This window comes from Triturus cristatus, chromosome 9, assembly GCF_964204655.1.
Source record: "Triturus cristatus chromosome 9, aTriCri1.1, whole genome shotgun sequence".
Classification (NCBI taxonomy): Eukaryota; Metazoa; Chordata; class Amphibia; order Caudata; family Salamandridae; genus Triturus; species Triturus cristatus.
In genome coordinates, this window is record NC_140592.1 from 1,186,647,705 (window position 1) to 1,186,674,282 (window position 26,578).

General features: G+C 44.9%; 1 protein-coding gene across 1 annotated transcript in view; it reads right to left on the bottom strand.

The window, feature by feature from the left end:
* The window catches only part of LOC146799599 (cysteine-rich protein 2), a 226,426-nt gene that overhangs the window by 99,058 nt on the left and 100,790 nt on the right, over window positions 1-26,578 (bottom strand). Inside the window, exon 2 of the mRNA XM_085627170.1 lies at window positions 6,438-6,532. Coding sequence (XP_085483296.1) covers window positions 6,438-6,532 — 95 coding nt within the window. The remainder of the gene's footprint in view (window positions 1-6,437; window positions 6,533-26,578) is intronic.

Genomic DNA, 26,578 nt, shown 5'->3' on the forward strand with positions numbered 1-26,578 from the left:
AGTGTTACAAGAAGACACAGAGAGGCCAGGCCCTACGCCTAGTGTGACGAGAGAGACTCAGAGAGGCCAGGCTCTACACCCAGTGTGACAAGACAGACTCAGACAGGCAGGCTCCATGCCCAGTGTGAGAAGAAAGATACAGAGAAGTCAGGCTATACACCCAGTGTGACGAGGGAGACACAGAGAGGCCAGGCTCTACACCCAGTGTGACAGGAGAGACACAGAGAGGCCAGTCTCTACACCTAGTGTGACAAGAGAGACACGGAGAAGCCAGGCTCTACACCTAGTGTGATAAGAGAGACACAGAGAAGCCAGGCTCTACACCTAGTGTGACAAGAAAGACACAGAGAGGCCAGGCTCTACACCCAGTGTGACGAGAGAGACTCAGACAGGCAGGCTCCACGCCCAGTGTGAGAAGAAAGATACAGAGAGGCCAGGCTCTACACCAGTGTGACGAGGGAGACACAGAGAGGTCGGGCTGTACACCCAGTGTGACAGGGGAGACACAGAGAGGCCAGGCTCTACACCTTGTGTGACAAGATAGACACAGAGAAGCCAGGCTCTACACCTAGTGTGATACGAGAGACACAGAGAAGCCAGGCTGTACACCTAGTTTGACAAGAAAGACACAGAGAGGCCAGGCTCTACACCCAGTGTTAAAAGAAGACCCAGGGAGGCCAGGCCCTATGCCCAGTGTGACAAGAGAGAGACACAGAGAGGCCAGGCTCTGCACCCAGTGTGACAAGTGAGAGACCCAGAGAGGCCAGGCCCTACGCCCAGTGTGAAAAGGGAGAGACCCAGAGAGGCCAGGCTCTGCCCCCAGTGTGACAAGGGAGAGACTCAGAGAGGCCAGGTCCTACGCCCAATGTGAAAAGGGAGAGACCCAGAGAGGCCAGGCTCTGCCACCAGTGTGACAAGGGAGAGACTCAGAGAGGCCAGGCTCTACACCCAGAGTGTCAAGAGAGACACAGAGAGGCCAGGCTCTACGCCCAGACTGACAAGAGAGACAATGTATCACGTTAAAGAGGACACAAGCTGACAGGAAGAGCTACCGGAAACATCACATCCTGTCATCAGGCTAGACACAATGTAATCTCAGACATGCATTCCCAACTCTATTTATATCTTTTGTGTCAAAACAATGCATCGATACTTCTGTTTTGTTCATTAGAAAATGCATCTTTATTAACTCTGGCAACAATGGAATACCCTGTCAGGCCAATGCATTCAATAAGGCAGCGCCAAGAAGTGATCCATGGCAAGTCTGCACATATGAAAAACCTCTCAATATAAAACGAAACATGCAGACAAAGTTGACGTGTGATTAGACAGGTAACTGTTCCGTCTTGATGAGTTATTCTTCCAAACGGTCCATCTTCAGCTCTTTTCTAAATTGGAACAGCATTAGGGCAGTTGTAGTAGATACAGGGATGCTGTTTCCAGTTCTGGGTGCACAAATGGAGAAAGCATTTTTCCTTGTTTGTTCTTCTTTGCACTTCTTCGTCTCCAATCCAATGGAGTCTGGGCTACGGGTGTGCCGAGAGACACAAAAGGCGAGCTTGTCAGCCAGACAGGCAAGGGTGCCGGTTGTGATGATTCTGTAGGTGATGCAGCTGATGTTGAAGATGGTGTGGATAGGCAAAGGAAGCCAATGAAGTTCCATCATAACATAAACATAACATGTGTTTATTGTTACCCAACTCAATGGTACTCATTTTATTGACCTCAGATGGATGAAAGGCTGAGTGGACCTGCTGAGATTTGAACCTGTGACCATGAGTTCGAACACAGGTCCCTACAGTGGACGCATCAGTCCACTAAGCTACCAGACCCAGTCTGGGCAGTAGCGTAGCAAGGATGCCATGGGCCCTGGTGCAAGGAAGTAATGCCCCCTTTGACTGCTGTTGGGGTAGTAAAATACACCAATTATCAAGGTTCAACGGGCCCCTCAAGGCCCTGAACTCCGGTGCCACTGCACCTGCTGCACCATTGGTAGCTATGACCCTGCATCAGAGTGGGCGGGGATGTGGTCATATTTCGTCAGGCACTTCATGACTGGCATGCTGCAGCACCGTTGCTTTTCCCATGTCTGCTCAGCCCATTACTGAGGGATCATATCTCTTCCAGAGCTCCCTTCTCAGCCTTGGTCACTTCATGCCTTAGGGGTGGGTCAGCGGGCAGCCCTGGTCCTTCTCCTTTTAGCAGCGAATAGTTGTGCCCTCCTGGGAGCCCACTGCTCCCCTCTTGCACATTGCTTCCATGACCAGAAGCATATAACCTTACCCGTTTCCATGGCAACCCGACCTTAAACAGAGCAGGGCTTTCTGCAACCACGACCAAGCTGTAATTTAGCAATGCTTCCCAGGGGGGGGAGGCAAATTGGATCTGAAAGTGTCTCACAAGGAGCTGCTCTCAGGATTGTGGTCGCGCAGAACCAACCTCTGATTTCAGGGTAGGGAAAGCAGCACTTACAATAAAGCCTCTATTTCATACAGGCTTTATTTCATAAGCTACAGATGTACTGGAGCTCAGAGGAGTAACTACTATTATAGTGTAAGGAGGCTTAAAGTCAGAAGAGTACTGGGCTGCAGGCTCGGGGGGCAAGGGGATCTATTAGGGCAGAGGCGAGGATACAGAAAAAAATGCTTTTTCTTATGAACTAAATTACTTTTTAGGAGTAGGAAAAGTTTTTCCTACTGAAATGGGACTGCGAATGGATACCAATTCTGTATCTGGAAGGGCCTTGTTTTAGATATCCCTTCCAAATATTGATTCGGTATCGGAAAACCCATTCCAAATATTGATTCGATATCGGATGTCTCAATGTCTTGCAGCTGAAATCTGGTTGCAAAACATTGATATTTTACAGACACCTACAGGGAGGTGGTAATGGCTGCGCAAAAGGACCTCTTTCCCTTTGTGAATGTCAAAATAAATAAAAGATTGTTGAAGACTATGCAGAGATCCACATGACTACTACCCAGTCATAAACAAACAAAAAAAAGAAAACTTGCCACAGGATATAGCCCAGTTTGCTTGATGGAAAACAGGCTGAATTTTAAGAAAAGTTCAATTTATTGAAAGACAATCACAAACATGGTGGTGTGTCTGTGATTGTAGTTTTCATGGAAGGAGTCTTTGTCTGACTACAGTGTTCATGGAAAGTGTCTGTGACTGTAGTTATCATTGAAAGTGTCTTTGTGTGACTACAGTGTTCTTAGAAAGTGTCTGTGATTGTAGTTATCATGGAATGTGTCTCTGTGTGACTACAGTGTTCTTAGAAAGTGTCTGTGATTGTAGTTATCATGGAATGTGTCTCTGTGTGACTACAGTGTTCATGGAAAGTGCCTGTGATTGTAGTTATCATTGAAAGTGTCTTTGTGTGACTGCAGTGTTCATGGAAAGTGCCTGTGATTGTAGTTATCATTGAAAGTGTCTTTGTGTGACTGCAGTGTTCATGGAAAGTGCCTGTGATTGTAGTTATCATGGAATGTGTCTCTGTGTGACTACAGTGTTCATGGAAAGTGCCTGTGATTGTAGTTATCATTGAAAGTGGCTTTGTGTGACTGCAGTGTTCATGGAAAGTGCCTGTGATTGTAGTTATCATTGAAAGTGTCTTTGTGTGACTGCAGTGTTCATGGAAAGTGCCTGCGATTGTAGTTATCATTGAAAGTGTCTTTGTGTGACTGCAGTGTTCACGGAAAGTGCCTGTGATTGTAGTTATCATGGAATGTGTCTCTGTGTGACTACAGTGTTCATGGAAAGTGCCTGTGATTGTAGTTATCATTGAAAGTGTCTTTGTGTGACTGCAGTGTTCATGGAAAGTGCCTGTGATTGTAGTTATCATTGAAAGTGTCTTTGTGTGACTGCAGTGTTCATGGAAAGTGCCTGTGATTGTAGTTATCATGGAATGTGTCTCTGTGTGACTACAGTGTTCATGGAAAGTGCCTGTGATTGTAGTTATCATTGAAAGTGTCTTTGTGTGACTGCAGTGTTCATGGAAAGTGCCTGTGATTGTAGTTATCATTGAAAGTGTCTTTGTGTGACTGCAGTGTTCATGGAAAGTGCCTGTGATTGTAGTTATCATTGAAAGTGTCTTTGTGTGACTGCAGTGTTCATGGAAAGTGCCTGTGATTGTAGTTATCATTGAAAGTGTCTTTGTGTGACTGCAGTGTTCATGGAAAGTGCCTGTGATTGTAGTTATCGTGGAATGTGTCTCTGTGTGACTACAGTGTTCATGGAAAGTGCCTGTGATTCTAGTTATCATTGAAAGTGTCTTTGTGTGACTGCAGTGTTCATGGAAAGGTCCTGTGATTGTAGTTATCATGGAATGTGTCTCTGTGTGACTACAGTGTTCATGGAAAGTGTCTGTGACTGTAGTTATCATTGAATGTGTCTCTGTGTGACTACAGTGTTCATGGAAAGTGCCTGTGATTGTAGTTATCATTGAAAGTGGCTTTGTGTGACTGCAGTGTTCATGGAAAGTGCCTGTGATTGTAGTTATCATTGAAAGTGTCTTTGTGTGACTGCAGTGTTCATGGAAAGTGCCTGCGATTGTAGTTATCATTGAAAGTGTCTTTGTGTGACTGCAGTGTTCACGGAAAGTGCCTGTGATTGTAGTTATCATGGAATGTGTCTCTGTGTGACTACAGTGTTCATGGAAAGTGCCTGTGATTGTAGTTATCATTGAAAGTGTCTTTGTGTGACTGCAGTGTTCATGGAAAGTGCCTGTGATTGTAGTTATCATTGAAAGTGTCTTTGTGTGACTGCAGTGTTCATGGAAAGTGCCTGTGATTGTAGTTATCATGGAATGTGTCTCTGTGTGACTACAGTGTTCATGGAAAGTGCCTGTGATTGTAGTTATCATTGAAAGTGTCTTTGTGTGACTGCAGTGTTCATGGAAAGTGCCTGTGATTGTAGTTATCATTGAAAGTGTCTTTGTGTGACTGCAGTGTTCATGGAAAGTGCCTGTGATTGTAGTTATCATTGAAAGTGTCTTTGTGTGACTGCAGTGTTCATGGAAAGTGCCTGTGATTGTAGTTATCGTGGAATGTGTCTCTGTGTGACTACAGTGTTCATGGAAAGTGCCTGTGATTCTAGTTATCATTGAAAGTGTCTTTGTGTGACTGCAGTGTTCATGGAAAGGTCCTGTGATTGTAGTTATCATGGAATGTGTCTCTGTGTGACTACAGTGTTCATGGAAAGTGTCTGTGACTGTAGTTATCATTGAAAGTGTCTTTGTGTGACTGCAGTGTTCTTAGAAAGTGTCTATGATTGTAGTTATCATGGAATGTGTCTCTGTGTGACTACAGTGTTCATGGAAAGTGCCTGTGATTGTAGTTATCATTGAAAGTGTCTTTGTGTGACTACAGTGTTCATGGAAAGTGCCTGTGATTGTAGTTTTCATGGAAGGAGTCATTGCATGACTGAGTGTTCTCAAAATTAATGGTGATTTTAGTTTTTATGAAAAGTGTCATCGTGTTGCCGTGGAATTCTCTGAAGATATAATGTGGCTGGATCCTATCCTGGATAGGGCTTCCTGGAGTGACACCACAAGAGTAGTACATATTCGAAGGGTTAACACGCACTATCCCTAAGTGAGGTGTCCATCTACACTCAGAAGTTGTCACAACACTTCCTCGTGACGAGAGTGCAATCAAGTGCAGTATAGATACTGAAGCGAAGGTTTGCAAACGCTTTAGTATATAAACATTTTGAGCTCCATTGACAAAGCGTTTACTTGTGCAATTGTATTGTATCCATCGTGACCTATGCATCCATTTACATGACCAAGATACACCCAATCATGAAAGTAGATTTGAAAATCAATTTCTCTGTCTCCTTACCAACATCTTTATGCTCAGGTAGCAATACGAGTTGTCCAATTTACCACCACTTTACCCTACAACACTCTGGACACCCTCGGATATTAGTGCGTTATAAATCTCAATTAAATTTCAATTTAAATTAATGTAATTTCATTTTATTACATGATCCAAGCGATTGCCTGAATTCAGAGCTTCTGTAAAGACGGCTGCATGGGATACACTACACAAGCGTCAGTAGATCAACCCTCTCTATCTGATGCCACCCGGCATGGAAACTTCATGCCGGCCAATCACTGGTCTTAATCAAGGCTAACCCTGGTTGAATACTAAGAGTCATTCCCAATGGCGTGACCATCAGCCCACAGGGCAGTGGATGAAAACACTCAGCTCTCTTCACTTTGACTAGTTTTCAGGTGTCTCCAGTTGTAACAAATCATTGTCAGAAGACTAGCAACCAACCAATGAGAAGGAATACTAGTTCTTAGATTAACCATTGAGTCATTTTGGACATCAAGGTCCACATTTGAATGGGCGGCACTTAGTGATCCTTCATTCACCTGGGACGAAAAGTAAGATGTTAGGAGGAAACATGCATTATCCGAATCTTACCTCTGCATGTCCACCCGCAGTAAGAGTCTTGTTACAGCGCTCGCACTTCAGACAAAACTTGTGCCAGTCCTTCCCCAGCGAGCTCACCTTTTCCGCTAAAAGGGAAAGAGAAATTGTGGTATTAATGTCTGTGTACAACAAAAAGGCACTGAACATAGAAGCATTTAACAAAAATACTAAAACTTCAAGGCAGCTATGGCATACTGCATCACTCATACACAGTGTTGAAATTATCGGATTTGGTGCTGGACCAACCCAGGGGTCAGCTTCTCAAAATCCCTCATACCATATCTTAAACTAATTTCTGGGGGAACCCGAACTTTTGGAGTGGTGCACTGCTCGATATTGAAAAGAATGATAGTCAAATGAGTCAATAAGTCATAAGGTTTTTGTTAAAGTTGTCTTAAACAATCCTTTATTTTCATGGGTGTCCATATACAAAATGCCAGCCAACGCGTTTCGTTCATGAGAATGAACTTCTTCAGGGCATAATATCACGATCCTGGGTAAGGAAATGAAAGTGGAAGTGTGCAGTCAGGGCTGCATGGGTCACCTTGATAAGGGCCAGTATGTGCTTGGTCTGAGAGCCAAGGAAGTGATGAGCCGTCCGCTTCGGACTTGCATTTCCGAAGCGGACGGCTCATCACTTCCATCTCAACCAAGACTTATGTATTTTGTTCTGTGAACGTTCAGAGTCACGGCTGATTGGCTCGATCGGTGACCACCAAAGAGCACCCAATTCCTCTTCTTGAAAAGTTGACCAGTCGACCAGTTGTAACTGCTCTGCCACTGGAGTTGGTGGAGATTTGTTTTTGAAAACTGGAGAGTGAGTGACAAAGCTACCCTACATTCACTGAAAACTGGTATCTGGAAAGAAGACTCCCAGAGGACTTTGGAGTTAATACCAAGGATTGGGCTCAGAGCTGAGGAGGAGAGGAGTGGGGTAGCGTCTACTGGCTTAGGCAGATTTAGAAAGACCGGAGAAACTCTATCTGCCATGGGAATACCAGCCAGAGACATCGATACAGGAAGTTTGGAAGCAGTGAGCTGTGCCTGCCAACTGACTCAGCCAACTCCTCCGACTTGACTGAAGGCTAGAGGCAGCCTGAAGCTGGGAGTTGTGCTGTCTGACTTGAGGGTGAAGTGGCCACTTGTGCGTACTGCACAGGAACTGTCCATGCAGAATGAAGAAGCCATGTGGAATGGAACTAAACCAATTTTTTTCATTTTGGCATTACTTTAATCGTAAAATATTCTTTGATTTTTGCCTGGGAGCTTTATGAAGTGGTTTCTAGGTGCAAGTGTTGCGCTGGTACTGTTTATCCTTAACGCGCTCTCTGAAGGTGCCTTTCATCACAGTCCTGCGCTACTAAGAGGTAGATGAGGCAGTCTTACAGAAACAGTGTTTGCCTAAGAGCTAGTTTTGTCACAGTGGTGGTAGAATTTGCCCCATTGGGCAACCCGTCTTCCTACACTTCCCGTCTTAGGGCATCCAGGGGGTGTCCCATGAAGGCACCAATTTTGCAGTTTGGGGGATTCTTCAAAATCAGCGTCCCCCGATACTTTTGCCAAACCGAAAAAGACAGGGAAACTTTCAAGGACAAAGGAAAAATGGCAAGGATATGACAGCTATATTTAGTAGCAGGAAATTTTGTTTTTCCACAAATCATAACGTGCATTATGGTTATAAATGTCATAACTGCAAGTAATTCGTTCAATATGGATTAATACTGTTAAACCCTAACAACTGTGCCATTGACACAAGTTTATATGAAGACCTAGATACCACCTGCACAGTCAGTGACAAACTGGAAACACAGTGAGAAAGGAACATAATGCAGCGAGTCCAAGAGAAACCATAAAATTCTCCCACAATTATTTTCCATTTCCACCTGCTTCCTTCTACTTATCACCATTCACTTCAATGACCTGACCAACCAGTACCAGCTCCTTCATCTTGCCTGGTATTTCCCACCCACAGCTCTTGCCAGTAGCCAGTGCTTAATTTAAGCTGGTGCTTTCCGGTGCTCAGCACTGGCACTTCATTGTCAACAGCCGGCCCTTTTTACAGTCTGCACATAGTGTCGATGTTGTTCAATGTAGAGATGAGCACAACAATAGTTAATTAGTAATTCAATATATATTAAAAAATTACTAACACCTGCCACCCAACCATTCTTATAGCTTCGGGACCTAGAATGGTCTGAATTGTCACGCGTGTAGGAGTGTCATGGTTAGTAGTTGTGTTGATACTGTCACAAGCAGCGCTGGCAGGGGCAATGGGAGGGCAAGATGCACTGGCTTCCTGAAAAGGTCCCTGGCACTTATTTATTTTTTTACAAATTAACCACTGCCAGTGACCCAACTACAAAATCACCATTACCAAACTGGTCCTGTCAGGCGCTGAGCAAGGCGCCTACCGAAAGTACAGTTGGACTACATTTCCCAGACATCTCGGCGGGAGGAAGGCGTGGTCACAACTGTTAAGTAGGGGCACCGAGGACCAATCGGTGCGCGTAATACTGCCTGGTTGGATTTGTTATGGTGAAGGCTGGAAGCGGCGAGGAAGGAAACGCCGGAGCTCGCACGAACACGAGAGAAACAGCCGTGTGCCCCGCTTGACTGAGAATTCGTCAGGGAGGTACGAGAGGCCGAGTTTCGGTTTCCACACAACTTGATTTGCGGGACGCTGACGTAAGCGTCACCGCGTTTAAAGGTTCTGGGTGTGAACTTATCCATACTCGCGGAACGCTGGACGAGCGTGGCCGCGTTGTTAAAACCCTGGACCAAAGACGAAGTAGGAGCGGACGCTCCCCATTCGGATTACAGACCGGTGAGGTGAGATCACCGGAGACACTGCCTCCGCAACGTTCAGGTAGCTCAACAGAAAGGAGGGGCTGCACTTTGCGGGACAATAGTCAGTGGTTGGAAGACACCACGAGTGTAGGGTTCAAGGGGAGAGCGTGACTGTATCCTTACTCCCCGCGCTCTTCATTATCAGTTGGGGCCTACTCTCGAGGACCTGAGAACAGAGTAGATTCAGGTTCGGTTGGCGAGAGAAGTCCCTGTGTTTTCACCTTTTTCTTTGAAGGGAACATAGGTGGGGGGACTGTCAAGTAGCACGGTCCTGGGGAGCGATCTTCTGTTAAGTCACTTTGGTTTAAAGGCATGGTTATAGTGGCCTGAGTATGTTTTGGAGAGACACACTGTGTAGGCATACTTAGTGAGACCGAATGAGAGTAGGTTGCCTTATGTGTACCGTAACGTGTGTTAAGATTTATGTTATGTTACAGGTATCCCTATCCCTGCTGTTCCCATCCTAATTCCCTTTCCCTCGCCTGATTGCCCTGGTACTCTGTTCCCTATTCAGAGCCGGGGACGTCGGGAGGTGGACCCCTTGTGCTTCACTCGACTCAGCGGAACAAGAGAAAAACGTGACAGGTCCACCTCTCACCATCCCTACCTATCTCACTCCCTGCCCAAATAAGATGCCTCCTCCTCAGCATGCTACGTAAATTCCCCACTCGGCCCCTTCTAACACTACACATCCCCAAGGCCTGGCACCGGCTCTTCCTACAGGGACAGGAGATGCGCTGTGTTTAGTCTCAGAGCACAAAACTCCCTTTTGCTCCACACTGGCCAGCTTCAGTGTTTGTCTCTATTCGGGGGCGCAGTGACGAGGTGCTGATGTCGTCTGACTCTCTCCTGTTTTTGATTTCTAGTTGTCTCGTCCTGATGCTGATAAGTACAGCCTGCATGATGTAAATGGACAAATTAACAAGCACTGGTAAAGCCAGTAGATTTGGCTGTAAAGTCTTAATGTCTGTGAACACATTAAAGATGTTGTCTTTGCTAATGCTGGGGAAACAGCAGCAGAAAAGAATTGCTTTCTGACCTAAAGGAGATGAACAACTGGCTGTGACAAACAGTGATAGATATGTGTATTTCAGGTGTAAAATAGTCCTTCATGCATTCCAATGGGAGCACTTCCTAGAAGGTTGCATGATACACCAAACAGCATGAAGTGAGAAAAATGTACTCCTTTGAGCCGAGCCCCAGTCCTTTCTGTTTTTACTTCTTTTTTTCTTTTTTTTTCTTTATTTATTTTGAACTGACCACACTTGTTGACATACATAGCTGTGCGCCTACAACCCTGAGGCCGGCTGCCATATTTGCAAATAATCACATATCACCTCAGCTTATACCACATCCCGGAGGCTGGTCATCACTGTGGTCAGACTTACGGTTCCCAATACCTTCCTTGTTTACAAGCCTGTATGCCAGTACCATGAGTCTTTGCCCCCTTGCGAGGGCACAGTTTTTATCTTTTCTCCTTCCCCCCTTCAACCATAAAGAGTAAGAAAACAAACAAAAGGGGGGAAAAAATTAAAAAAAGAAACACAACCCCATAACCTTACTTAGCCCCTTTCTGTTTTTTAAAGAATTTATAAAAATCGGTCACAATTTCAGATGCACTGACCAGCCAGACCTAAAACAACTCGGTTCCCTGCTGAGAGCAGAGTTGTCAAGATGGCAGGGGCGAGGGCAAAGGAGACTAAATGTCTTTTTTCTGCTGCTAATGCAGGGTGTGGTAGATGAGCTCAGTCTTGGAGGAGCTGGGCATTAAAGACCACAACAGTGTATCACAGCACTGAGGCAGCCAGAAAATGTGGAGTGCATGAGGGGTGTGGAAATGGAAAGTGTTATCAACATAGAGAAGGTGCTAGAATCCAAAGTATGCCGCCAAGATATACAAAATACAAGGACTTCAAGAAACTGATTGTGAACGACTTCCAACCCGAGGGCCATGTCCACAGCTGCCTTTCACCGGACCCCTCCTTGTGTGCAGTCTGTGCTCAGTGTTGACCTAAAGCTGACCTTCTGTTCCTAGATAATAAACGAAACCTGCAGAACTGGAGGGTGCTTTAAACATCACTATACTCCTAGGAAGAAGCAAACACAATCACAACAAAATCGGTATAAGGAAGGGACTGAGTCTTCTGAGGTCAAACTATGTGGCTGATCTTCATGACTGACCGTCACCGCGCAATGTGGAAAGCCTTTTCTCATTTCACGGTCCTGGTGCCGGGGACGCGCGCTTACTGGATCACCACGCGCAGTCAATAGGAACCCTATATTCTCAAAATGTGTCCCATGATTTATTCATCTTTCTGACATGGGTGACTGGCAGCATGTTTAAAAGGCTTTATTAGCTATACAAAAGGTGAGAGGGGCCTGTCAGCCTGTCTTTGAATGACAACTTTGCAATGAATTTTAATATTTAACAACCCCACCGTTGGATTCTCACAGCAGGACATCAGAGGGACCTTGGCTGATCATAACTATGGTATAACAAGAGATGATTTGGTGTCAAAGATGAACGCCGTTCAAACGAGGACTGTGTGAGGTCTCGAGCTGAAGCTGGCCGACTAAGGTGGCCATGGCCACTGCAGGGATCCGGGTATATTTTATAGTGCCACATGCTTTAAGCCTACACAGAGGATAAAGGCTTTCATCCTTCTAAGGTCGATACCGGACATGTCACGGAGCTGAGTTACAATAACATTTGAATTGACGGAGGTAAGGAGGAGTTGGTCCAGGAATTTCTTTGTGGACCGCGCTGAGAAGTTTATGACGTGCCCTGTGCTTAGCCTATGCCCATCCCTGCTGTCATTACATCGGGAAGAGGAATCTTTTGGTCAGGGCGAAGATAATCCTTGCAGCAAAGTCAATGATTCTATCAATAAAGGGAATTTGTATTTGCGGAGTCCCTGAAGCGGGTTATCGTAGTAGCCTAGCGTACTAAAACCAAATGAACCTATTAGAATTTTGTGATTTCAACGTGAGGTATTGGCAAATTCCTTTAATGTTGATAAGTCAGAAACAGACAGCTGTTGTCATCAAAGTAATGAATACCTAAAAGATTGGTTTGAAGATATACAACACTATGTAATAGGATGGGATAATGGGACGGAGGCAGGAGCGGAAGCGGCATAGCAGAAAAGCATTCCGTTTTTGATGAGTTTGGGATAATGGAGTGGAGAGCATCCGATGCCCGGGACGGCCTGACCATGAATTGGTGTTTGAGTGAGAAGGGTGGGATGGTGGTGATATCTACACATCATCAAGGTATAGATGGTATTAGTAGCCGACCAAGAGATTATTTCACCATTCAAGAAGGTACTGAGGAAGAATAGAGGATCTAGAACAGACCTGAGGTACACCGACCAGTAGAGAAGCCGGCGATGCTCTAGAACACTGGGAAAGGTTGATCTGAGAGTAAAACAAGGACCCATCAGCACCTTTTCCAGAAACACCTAAAGAGGTAAGGGGCAGGAGCATGTTGGAGTGACAATCCGTGTCGAAAGGGAAAAGGAGGATTGAGGAAAGATTATTGTGGTGAGAAGAAGTGAGGAAACCCCAGACACATGTGAGCGGATTCCACACTGTGAAACGGATAGTAAATAGTTTGAAGTAAGAGGTAACTGTGCTGCACACTAGAAACTTAACACTTCTAGAGAAAAACAGCATTAAGGATAGTGGGGGGCAGTGGGAATGAAATTTACTATCCACTTTTTTTCGTAATAGCCGTTCAGCTGCACACTTAAGCTAGAGAGGAAAGAGAGTCTTTAAAGGGTGAGGTGAGTCAGAATAACACACTAGATGATGGGGCAAGGGGATTGTGGGAGACAGTTTCTGATTTCAGAGGGCAGATGAGAAGGTAGAGTATACTGATCTGGCTTCTGCTATGTAATGCTACATAAATATTGCCATTTAAGGGGCATCAATAAAGCACTGAAAAATTAAGGCCCAGACTTACCAAGGGAATGTGTTGCCCTTGTGTGATACAGGTTGTTGCAAGGCAACATAATTCTATAAGAAGGAGTTACTAAGCCACGCAAAGCCGCCTTGTGTGAGGTTTAATGAATCCAAAGTAACAAAAGCCTTGCCTTGCACTACCTTGCAGCAGGGAGGTGTTCCATGGGAGGAGCCTTACAACGCATGTACCCGTGGTTTTTGACACAATCCCAGATTTACAAAGGTCTGTAAACTTGGGCTGGTGACAAAATGGTGCGCCTCCCTGACCTATGCGTAACGAGGAGAAATATCTGTATTCCTCCTTGTTACTTCCTCTTTCTTCTTGTGCTGCATTTTGAAAAACACCTACATAGAGGTAAACTCCTTTCAGGTTTTTTTTGTGCAGGAAGGTGCCCCTTCCTTCACAAAAACAATCCTGCCTGTAATACACGCACCCTGGCAGCATGGCACAAGGGTGCCTGCATTGGCGCTAGGCTGCACACGGTGCACCAATGCAAGGGTGGAGCAGATGTGTGCCACATCCTAGTAAATATGGGGCATTTCTGCTCTCTATCTTCACACAATGCAGCCCAGCAAGCTCCCTTACTCACAGCCTGAAGGATTTGTAAATCTGGGCCCTAGGATTTTTTGTCTTGCCTTCACGTATACGGGGCTTTCGGAATATGATTCTTTTAGATTAGTAGGAGCTACTCTTCTTCTATGCACAAGATCGTGGTGACTCACCCAGTCAAGCCACCTAGTTGCTAGGATGCATAAGGCACAGAGTCTTATAAACAGAAATTAATGCAGCATGAAAAAACTCACCATCTGATAAATGCCAAAGGGTGGCAGTATCTTTATTTTTTCTATGCCGCTGCTCCAAACCTATCAAATAATTCTTCATATTTGCCCAAACCAGAAGGTGACAACCTACAATGCTGTGCCACTTTCCTGCTTTTTCACATGCCCACAGTGCCAGCTTCTACTTGCAATGAGGCAGGTGGGCTACCCACACACAGTCACCAGCCTGATGCCACCTTACTGTGCAACAGGCGGCATGGCACAAGGGCGTTTGCCCAGGCTTGGCATCTGTGGTGAACCCTAAGACTATAATGCCTAAGAGACAGAAGAAACTCCTCTTCTGTTTCCTGATTTCCCCATGAAGATGGGGAGTCAACAACAAGCTCTCAGCAGCAGGTGCAGCGTGGCACCTCATTTGGTAGCAGGAGGTTTACTGGCTATTGTAATGTTAGGGTGTGCGTTGTCTGTCATGTGATTTTAATAATGCTGTCTTGTGCACTACTTGCCTCCTTAGGGTGGCTACATGCTACCAGTGGATAACAAGTAGGCCCAGGCAAAATGTTGTTCATATTGGCGTAATCTCACATATTTTAAGTACTTTGCAGTACGTTTTTTACCCAAAATGCCCACGCTTACACAAAAAGGGCAAGTCACAGAATTGAAAATTTGTTCTGATAAAAATCCTACCACGAGAACCACCGCAAACGAACAGAACACAAGTGACTGATGTTTGGGTCACGTGCGATCTGAACAACTTTTGTAGCACAAAATGTCTTTGCATTCAAAATGGACGCAGAATGCATTTTGCGCTAAAAAAAACAGCACAAAAGGTCAGGGCGGCATTTCACATAATTTGCGTCGTTTTTGGTGCATTTTGCATAATTTCCACAAATGAAATCATATTCATATCACCCAGGCATTATAATTACTTGTCCCAACCCCCCAGGCTGCACCACTGGATCATTTAGAAGGCAGGAGACACAAAAGAGCGCAATGAAGCACTGAGCTTAACTCGCCAGATAGATGAATGCCCGCTGCTAGAGCGCCTGCGACCTTTCTCAAATGTCCCATCTGTCAACTCACAGTTGAGGTACATGGCACAAAAACACGATTAGAGAAGAAAATAAGGGCAAAAATGCCAGCAAAAAATACAAAGGTCACAGAGCAGTTTTTTTCATGGGAAATAAATATTACTAATTACGGCCAAAAAAGAACCATTAAATTAGATTTTTGCTCAGCCGAGTCACCAGCAGGCTGATTTGATTACTGACTTATTGATCGAATCATGGAAACTAATGGTTGCTTTGCGAAACATTACAGGCGCGCACAGTGCACTCCAGATCCAGCGAATATATAAGAGGGTCGGCTATTTTGCATTTTTGAGCGAAAGGCTTCTGCAAAAAGAGAGCCGACATAAAAAGGCTGGAAGTTTTCCTAATCTGTAATAGATCGTGCATCTGTCTAAATTCCAGAGGGATGCTGTTCCAGAGCTTGGCCGCAGCCGAGCTAAACGCTCTTCCTCCTGATCTAGCTCTTTGCGTTTTTTGGGACTTTCACCAGACAAGCGGTGGCAGACCGAGGGCACCTTGATGGAGTGTACCATGTAAAGATCCCCTGAAGAGGTCTAGGTCCCAGCCCATGGAGGGCCTTAAAGACCAGGCACAGAGACTTCAACTGAACCCGCTGCATTATGGGTAGCCAGTGAGGCTCTGCCAGTGCTAGTGAACCTGACGAGCGTCGAGGTTTCATCAATGCCAACTTGGCTGCCACAGTTTGGACTCTTTGGAGGCGTTCAATCAGGAATTTAGGGGCCTCTAATAGTAGGGCATTACAGTAGTCAAGTCTACTGAGGATGATGCTACCAACAACCAGCGCCCTGGCCGTCTTTGGCAACAGCGGAAGGATCTTCCTTAGTGCTTTAATCAGGGAATATCAATTTCCCACCACCTTATTTACCTGCATTTCCATGGTCAGATTTGCGTCCAACATAACTCCCAAATTACGTACTGCTCCAGCTGGCGCCTGAACAGACATAGTTGGGGGGGGCCAAAGTTGTGCGGAAAAAGGGGGGGGGCCTTCCCCACAGCACAGTATAAGACTTCCGTCTTATCTGAGTTAAATTGGAGTGAGTTAGTTATTAACCAATGGGCAGTTTCCTGCATGCAGTCATGAAAGGATGCTAAGGAGATCGACTGGTCTCCCTCCAAGGAAAAGAAAAGTTGGGTGTCGACGGCATAATTTACCACTCTCACACCATGCACCTTCATAATTCCTATCAAGGGTCTCACATAGATGTTAAACAGAATAGGGCTTATAGCCGATCCCTGAGGAACGCCATGGTGGATATTGAAAAATTTAGACTGGTACGGAGAAAGGGAAACTGCTTGACTTCTGTCAGAAAGATAAGAGCGAAACCATTCCAAGACCATCCCTGACATTCCGACTTCTTCCAACCTGGTCAACAGAATACAGTGATCCACTGTGTCGGATGCGGCAGACAGGTCGAGCAGAATAAGAATGCTCGATTGTCCCCTGTCTGCCCGCAGTCGAAGGTCGTCTAACACGGTCACTAGGGCCGTCTCAGTTCCATGGCCAGGTCGGAAGCCAAACTGAACACATCCAGCCTAGAATTAGATTCCAGGAACTGAGACAGAGAATTGTAAATGTAAATTGTAAATGTAAATTGATACTTGTATAGCGCACTACTCACCCGCAAGGGTCTCAAGGCGCTTGTACGAATACCGCTGTGGAACCCATCCTGGCTTTTCCCTGTGAGGCATCCACTCCTGGGCACCCCCAAGGTGGAGGCCAGGCATCCTTAGCGTTGTGGGGGCCGTTGTGGAGATTAAGCAAGCTATTGCCCAGAGTTGCAGAGTGGGACTCCATGATTGGAATGGCACCGAGGCGAGAATTATCAGGTCCGTGGAATGTTTGAGCCCAAGACCCGCCGAGGCGGGGAATTGAACCCTGGTCCCGGGCTAGACCTCTGCATCAGAGTCTGCCACTCTAATCATTGAGCCACACTTCTCCAATTGCTGACCAGATGTTCAATAATTTTGATCGGGTAAAGTAAAAGAGAGATTGGTCTGTAATTCCCAGCACATGCTGGATCCAAAGTCGATTTTTTTAAAGAGCGGTGTAACCACTGCCCGTTTCCAACAGGCTGGCACTGAACCAGAAGTTAAAGAGCAGTTACAAATCTGGCACAGAATAGGAAAAAGCTCAGGACCCAGCTCCTTCCAAATCTTGTGAGGGAGAGGATCTAAAGGGGACCCTGAAGATACACTCATGGCAGTTTTATTAAAAGCTTCCTCCGAGGGAAGCTCAAAAAAACTCAGGGAGGGCAGTCAACCTAATTCTGCCCTATTATCCCTCCCTAAGTCTCGTGTCTCATTATATTTAAGAGTGAATCCTTCTTTCTCAGAAGAGTTATTCTTATTCAGTCCATCAATGATGTTGCTTATTTTCTCCAAAAAGAAAGTCGCTAGACTATCGCACAGAGCTTGGGTTGGCATGATTTTAGACTGTGTACATTCCGGGACAGTCATATCCTTGACTATTTAAAAAATTGCTCTAGAGTCATTCTTAGAGTTTAGGATGATATTAGCAAAATATTCAGATTTAGCCAAATCAATTCCCTTCTTGTATTCTGCCATAGCAGGTTGGTGAACATGAAGACGGTTGTGCAGGTATGTCGGTCCGATGTTGGGCATTGCCCTGTATGCGTGTGTGAGGAGTTTGAATTGACTGTGTTTGTGGATGGGGAGCCAGTGGACCTCTCTGAGGTTTGGTGAGATGTGGGTGCATCATGGGAGGTCAATAATTAGTCTTGCTGTTGTGTTCTGGATTATATGGAGTCAGGGAGGAGATGATTGGAGATTCCGGCATTGACGTAGACTAATGTGCTTGTGATAAAGCAAGAGGCGACAGGGCGCCTGGTGTTCAGGGACAGCCTTTTGAAGATTTTGCAGCGCATGCAAAGAACATGGAAGCAGGAGGAACAGACTACATTGACTTTTGATGTCATGTTGAGCTTGTCGCCCAGAAAGATTCCCAAGTTTCTGGTGTGGTCGGTTGGTGTGAGTGTAGGTCCGACCTCTGATGGCTATAAGGTGTAGTCCCAAGGAGAGTTCTTCTTCCCAACGATCGACACTTTCGTCATGTCAGAGTTGAGTTTCAGGCAGTTAGAGCTCATCCAGTCTGCTACATTGATCATGCAGTTGGAGATGTTGCTTCTGGTGGTGGTGGACTTGTTGGTTAGGGAAAGGATGAGTTGGATGTCATCTGTGTAGGATACGATGGAGATGTCTTGTGATCTGATGATGTTGGCGAGCTGTGTCATGTAGATGTTGAACAGGGTTGGGCTAAGCAACAATCCCTGTGGGACTCCACAGATCAGTTTCATGGATTCCGATGTTTAGAGTGGCAGTCTGACTTGCTGTGTTCTTCCTGTGGGGGTATCGACTTACCAATCGCTTCGACTCTCACCCTCGCATGCACAGAGTGTGAGTCTGGCTAGGGACTGAGCCACAACCTAATTAGGGCTCCCCTCAGTGGGGCCCGGCATTTGGGCTGAACCGAGGCTCACAATTTTGGATTCCTTTAGCATAGCAGGGACGGGTGGAATCCGGGCCTTTTGAGGTCTGTGTAGTGTGTGCTCAGGTTGTCAGCCTTGATTGTTCTTCCACTTCCTTCCCCGTTCATGCGATGCCTTTGTTCAGCAGTAAGCAGAATCCTTGCCTTTAAAAAAAGGTGCATGGCTACTGCTTAAATTCACTAATTCAATTTCTTGTCCTTTTTGACATCCTTTTACTCATTTAACACAATCTCTGCCTGGCGCACGGTATCATATCCATTACCGGGCCTCTTTTTTAATGAACATACCCCTACTATACTGCCCTATGGCTATTCTGGTGCTCAGTGGCTGACTATATATTTAAATCTGTGTTACAATTAGAATTTGCACATCTAGCACATACCATCACCCATTAAACCGCTAGGTGTGTGCCCCATAATACGATAGCTGTAACCTGGAGGTCATCAAGCCTGACCTGAAAACACTTCCAACAAAGATCAAAACAAACACCCTTCTAACCAAACACCCTTCATGGTGTAACTTGCTATCCAGGTGGGTAAGCGCTTCAGAACCCCACGTAGGGGGTAATAAGCTCTATATAAATGATACAATACAGTAGATTATAAATGCCATGGTGCATCACAGATCCATAGCATTGAAAATATTAATTTCTGTTAATCCATATTAGTAAAAAAAAACATTTTGCCTGCTTCCACAGGCCTCTTCCAAACAATGAATCTCAACTGCAGACATTACAGTTAAATATAGTTGATCACCATAAAATATTTACCACAAATATGAGGAAATGGAGCAAAATGAAAATGATCACAGTATTACGCCCCTGCTAAATACAAACCGAATTATTTTAGGTAAATACACGCGATATAAGTTATACTATACCACATATTCAATAACAAAATGATTTACATTTCTAGGTATGTAAAACCTGCCAGTGAAGTTGTACTGTCTATGACCTTAGAGCCGGCTGCAGCGGGCTACCTGCCCCGCTGTCCCTGCCACTCACTCTGCCCCAAACCACCCACATAACAGGGCCATAATACAGGCCCTGCAGCACAGGGGGTCCCCAACCTACCAAGGGACCCCAACCCCTTCAGAGGGGCCCCATTTCGCCCAAGACCTATGAATATCTGCGAGATATGGGAGACTCAGGAGGCCCTCTCCACCCTGCTGCAAGATTTGATTGGCGGCCTCAAGCAGTGAGATGGCAGGCGGAAGCTTTGTTTTTGCTTGCGGCGCCCGCCGCTGCCAGAGCAGACAAGGGCCACCGGGCTTGTCGATTCCAGAGTCGACTCCTTAGTGCTTCTCCACCTCTTGAGCAGGTCAAGCTCTAAACAGCGGCAGATCGATGTCTAATGGAGCCAGTTAGGAAGAGTCTTTCCCAACTGCATAGTGCTGTGGGCAGCAGGTCTGGCGCATGGTTTCCCACTCTCTGATCGCCTTCCCTCCAGCCTTCTGGACATGCAGCCTGGGTTGTTCGATATTAATGCAGCATTTCCGCAGACAGTAGTAGAAATATTTCACTTAAAAGTAACATGTCGGATTTCTGTGATTTCGCATTCATGCAATAGGAGAGAACTAGTTTTTAATCGTTTTCGGAAGTGATGCTTTTTGCTGCCTTAAAGGTACTGGGTTCCTCAAAGCAGGTATTGAGCGACAGTTGCGTGTGCTTTCTATGTGCAGTGACCTCTTCTTGGGCTTCCAGAACAAGGAAAGCTAGTACCTGTTCTGAGAGGCCTCTGACTACCGAGTACTGTGGGCAGAGTTGTGTCTGCCTATCTAGAAGGAAGGTATGCAGCTTCCTTACCTTCATGGTGGATCTGTGATTACAGTGTGTTTATTTGCACCTTTCAGAACACGACCTTCTTATGTGTGACTGACTCCAGGGGGCGCATTATTTTACCCAGTTCATATTCAACTAGGCCCTGCCCAGCACCAAGAACCACAGAGGCACGCTGCACAGCTGGCTACTCAGAGGACAGCAGTGGCAATCAAAATGGCCTGCAGTGCGGCATTCAGGGGAACACCATCCACACCAGGAGCACCTCAGCCTTCAATCCACCCAGCACAGAGTCAGCAGCCCGGCGACCCCCAGCATGGCCACCACCTTTAAAGACACTCTCGGCTGGCTCGGCCTGGCTGTCACTTTTGTGAACAGGGGAGTCCAGCAGAGAGAGCACTGGGAACTGCAATGGGGGAACTATCAGAGTGTGATGGCAGGGGCAATGACTGGCAGAAAAAGTTGGTCTTTCTCCTTCTGCATGTATAATAACCCACCAAAAACCTTAAAATGAAAGATAAGTTCAAGTAACCAATGGAAGATGCACTGTAACATTAAGAAGCCTCATGGGTTAATGCCATCACTGCAGAAACAGGATTGAATCATGGTTGTGTGAGTTAATACTGACTTGTGTGTTTGTACTGCCTCCAAAGAGTTACTTATTGTTTAATGTGATGGTACCACAGTTGTTTTATAGTACAATCATCCTTAAAAGGGATAGTACATTACTGACCTACTATTTAGGGTTTTTGCAGCAGTTTTAAGATCTTTTTAGAGCTTCTCATTGGTCAAAAGGTGTCATTTCTGATATTTATCTCTTTCCATGGACTTCATTGCTTGGTTGCTTGGGTTTACTCGTGAGAAAGTGTCACTCTAAGTGTCACACATTTGGTTGTTAAATGTCACTCACAAGTACACTGAAACCATGAAAATGTCACACATATGCAGCCTGAAATCTTGCCAACTACGTGACCAGCGTTAATGCACTGAGAGACCACGTGCTAACGAGACATTTGCAGGCGGGGCTCGGCTTGATTGAAGTGAGCCCCGGCCTGCGCTGCGCCTTACTTGTAATGACAGAAGCAATAGATCATCAATGCATGTCTTACACAACAGATACGCCAGTCTCTTCTGATGCAGCAGGCTCTCTTCTGTGCAGCGCAGCGCTAGGGCAGCCCACGCGTCCTCCATGAATGCACCACTGTAGCCTCGTTAGCGCTTCATTTGTGTGTTGGTGTTGGGAGGCTATACCTGGGTGACTAATGGATTTGAGTGCGGTGATGCGGACACTAGCACTAAAATGCGTTAATCTAACCCCTGATGCTTGGTACTTGGCAGGGCCGTAGTGCTGCAGGCTTTTCTGCACATCTACCAACATGCAAGCATTGCTCGATCGCCCTGCACCTTTCTACAATGAAACACCACCCTACAACAGGTGGCAAGTCACATCATCTTCAGCTTACAACGTGCAACAAGATGAGAGTCGAAAGAGACAATATAGTGTCGAGAGAATGGGACTTGGAACAAAGCACAAAGCAGGACTGCCCACTGTACACCTTAATGTATGCCCTGGTGAACAAGCCCACTGCATGCAAACTCATAAATACGTTACATATCACAGGCATGACATGGGAATGGTGGAGTTCAAGTAGTGTGTCTATATGCAGAAGACAAGTTAGTATATTTAAGGCTCTCGACAGAAGCTCTGGCCAAGCTGTTGCAGAGACTGGTCCATTTCTGGCAGTTACTAGAACTAGTGAACAACAAAGGCAATTCATCATCATCATATATCTATATGTCAATCGTAAAAGATCATAAAGGTACACAGCACAAGAAGGATAATTCCTTTTTATTCCCATCTAGAGGCATTGCGACAATGAACAGTGGCTACCTTGCCGACACCAGCACTGCCGTGGGAGCGAACCGCTTTTAGACATTTAGGGACCAATAGTTCACATACGGACAGGAAATGGCACATGCTTATCACCTCTAAAGCGAAAAGGAATAAAAAGAAATCACTCCAGGTCCAACGATCACTGCCATTGGCGGGCACAATTTGGGTATCTACGATGGCATCTGCGTCAATGCTGCACATACCCGGTAAAATTGGGAGTACTAAGTAGCTGAGAAGTCCCTTCGATTCGATATTTTGAGGGGGGGGGGGTTAGTGAAAATAGATATGCTACAGTTAAGATATGAGGAAGGGGGATTGCAGGTCCCAGATCTAGAAAGCTATTTCTTAGCAGCTTAGCATATAGCAGGGTGGGTCAGAGGACACAAGCCTTTACACTGAGGGCGCAACTGGATGCCACTGAATCCCCTCACGGGGCAGGAGTGGCACTGAAGGTGTGGACAGGGGTACGGCCTAAACACAAGAGGGAGGAGCTTACTAAAGCTTTTATGAGTCCAGGAACCAGTGCTGCAGGTGTGCTCTTTAATGTCCTCTTAAATTCCTTTATGAACCTGCCCCAAACGTCCTGGTACGTGTTAGTAAAGGCGCAACAAGGGCACAGTCCTCTCTATTTGCAATAACTGTGTATGAATATTGCCTGAATACTCCCAGTTCATTCCCATTTTAGATGTTTTGGGGCTTATTCACAAAGAAATGTAAGAGTAACAAAAAGAGTACTCCAGGAGGATTACTTTACTTACTCCAAAAATAATTCAGAATTGCAATGAGTGATGAATGTGACTGAGAAAGTAGAGAATGCTATATCACCAGTGATGGGCATTCTGTATCTGAAGGGCTCCTTTATCAGGTTTGAAGCACAGCAAACTTATGTAGTAGGGAAGGGGCGGTCCCTACAGTATCAAACACTGCGTAGAATACGCGTCGCACATGGAGAACCAGGTTATATACAGAAATGATGTCATGAAATGCAAACTAGCTGTTGGACTAAATGGGGCAATACTTAATCAAAATGCAGAAAAATACTAGGTGCTAGGTTTAAATTAATGCATTTTTAATATGCTCTGCCTACCTTATTTAACGCCGGCAAACTTAAAAAAATTCGATCCCCATAGAAGATCGACTGGCCCTAAGTGTGGCACCTATTATGTATTTTTTATCACTCAGGATGGACTTGTCCAGTGAAAGCTAACTTTTGAAGTAAAGTGGTAGCAAGATACTAGGAATGCATACAAATAGTAATAAAACTGCATCCTATGCATGTTTGCAGGAACTTTTGCCATGCAAAACATGCTGTAAGATAAAAACAAAAAAAAGCACTGACAAAGCTAATAGGTCTCAGTCGTGCAACTTGTTGGCTTTACCAGTGCTTTTTGTGTTATGAAGATGCCCCCACAAATGTGCATACATCCACAGCAGCAATGTTAAAATGAGATTTTTAGAAATTAAATAAAATGCATTGAAAGATGATCATTGCAAAGGTGTGCCCATGCACAGCAGGCATCTTTTAAAGTATTATATTTTATTTTTACAAATCCCGGTTCAAAGAGAGCTACCGTGGATGCACACATCAGCGGCGCCCATCCTTGAAAGCATTTATTTTACTTTTACACATCCCATTCACAATTGGCCACCGTGAATGTGAACACATTTGCATCAGCCATCTTTGCATGGGAATTGAAAACTTAAGGAAAAAACACTGAAAGATGCCTGGTATGCACGCATGCTTGCAGACAAACACAGGCAGCCATCTTAAGAAGGCTGCTCTGAGGCTGGGCTCACAAAATTTTGCAATGGGGCTCACAGGTCAAGAGAGGGGCTGTGGGTAAGAGGATGCTGGGTGGGGGCGATAACAGAAGGTAATAAGAGAGGGAGAGCAGGGAGAGAGAACGAGAAAGACAATGTCTGACGTAAGGAGTGGAGGGACATACCAACCAATCAAAACACTGTGAAACCAAAATGCTCCTGGCTAGGACACACAATAGAAAAGGAAATAAAGCAATATAATCAGGAACAGGCATGAGATATAAACAACAAAACATCCAATTATGAAGACGGGACTGACCCAAACCACACTCGATGTACATTCAATGTTTTAGAACAACAGGTCGGCCGACAGACAGCTAAAGTTGTACGTTTGAATATGAAAAAAAAAAGAATACAATTTTTCTTTAAAATAAGAAGTTTAATTATGACTTAATACTTATGCAGTGGTCAGCGCCATTGGGAGAAGTCGTGGAGCCAGCTTAAAAGGTGAGCGGCAAGGCATTGGCAAAGGGCGGTCCCATCAAAGAGAAATATTGGGTCCCGGCAATAATTAAGCACTGCTCAGCACACTAGAAGGCAAGTGCATTTTTCAAGCATTACACTATAAATGGTCGTCTAATTTGCACTGCATTTCTTTGGCCACTCCTCTTGAAACCCAGTCCATTTTTACATATAGATGCATAGCATAGCGTATGCACACGTATGCCACATGTGTGCTCGTCCTTTACAGATTTGTGAATCATGTATAATTTAGGCGTGAATACGTTAGACCTTTTTCCATGCAGAAACCTGAATGAAACCTGGAAAAACCTTTGTGAATCGTGTACACAATGTTCAGGTTAAATGCCATGTGAACTAACATGCACTGAAGAAGGCCTGATTAACGTGCAATTTTGCAAAATCTCATTGCAAGTTCAATATAGTCAGGACCACTTAAACTATGCCCATGGGGAGGCCCAAATTATGCAACAGGGTTAACAAACTTAGGCAGCAATAAAATACTATTTTTCCGGTATAATGCAGCACATTTTGGGCAAAGTTAGTATTATTTTGTAGTTTTTGAAATGATAACATTGTCAGGACAGAGGCTTCAGTCATTAGTATTTAAAAACTAAATGCGGCAATAAGAAAGGGAACGGTGACCTGTTGCTGCTCAATAAATGGCCGGCCAATGCACGGTAAAATGTACTTTTAGTAACTTTTGCTCTGTTTTAGGTAGAATTTTTTTTTTTTTATCCGCAGATTGTGCATGCAGAAGGTGGTGGATTATGTGGGAAATGATGCAAGTTCATGATTATGCGGAAAACGCAGCGGCCACAGAATCGCATAGTTTGAGTGGCTTTGCTTGTGATGTTTGCAACACTGACTGCTTCATTGCTAAAGTTGCTACATTTTTGTTACACCAGATGATCATTAGCTGCACACAAAATAATAAATTCCCAACTTTAAAGATGGCGGCCAAGTCTCACGGTGTAATCCTTATAGCGGCAGACTGTCGGGCATCATGCAAAGTGCATTAATACTTCACATTACAAATCGTGTGGCAGGAAGGCCGTTATTCCTAATTATGTGTTGTTTATTTAAACTAAGGAAGTGTATTTTAGGCACTCAGACCTCCTCCCTGCCGAATAGGATCTGCTGTCGTTTTCTTGGATTTCTTACTATTTTTCACAGCTTCCTCACCCACTGGTATGCTTAAAAAAGCCTCACTGGAACAAATGACCGTATTTCCTGTCCTAGCTATAAATAGAGTAAATTTGGGTGAATGTGTCTTTGAAAGGGCAAGCCTGGAAATCATTTCTTTTTCCATCCCCTGTCTGTATGTGTGAATTTGCTTTCTCTGCCTCGGGTCAAGCTTGACAAGAGCCCAGGCCAGCTGGCTCAAGGAGGGCAGTGAGCATTCTCAGATATATATATATATAAACTGTCGCATTTCTTCCCACTTATTAATTTATTCATGTTCCTTTTTCACCCTCTCTTACTTTTTTTTTTTACTCTTTTCCGCCATTTTTCCTACAATTAATCAATGAATCAACCACTCTTTATTGCCAGATCGGATAATAAATCCATCAATAAAATACAATACAAACAAAACATTTTAATACCCCTGAAAAACGTGCCACCGCATTTGAAGAGGAGAGTGAATAAATATTCAGAAAAAGTTTACAATATTCTAAAAACATTTGGAAAAGAAATTGTAAACTTTTGGTAGAGCAATTAAAAACAACAGGTTCACATGAAGTACTATAAATTTAGAAACACAGTACACAATAGCCATCCTTGAATCAGTTCTGCAGATTCTTGGCGCATTTGTGCTATCTGATATGCCCATATTACGAAACTGCAGAACAATCCATTTACCCTGGGTATAGAATAAGCATGGCAAAAAGAACAATAAATGTTCCTCGGATTCTGCTACAAGACTGTATAAAGGACACAATGGGGACTTGGTAGGCGACAAAGCCCATGAAAATACAAATTTGGCTAAGGGC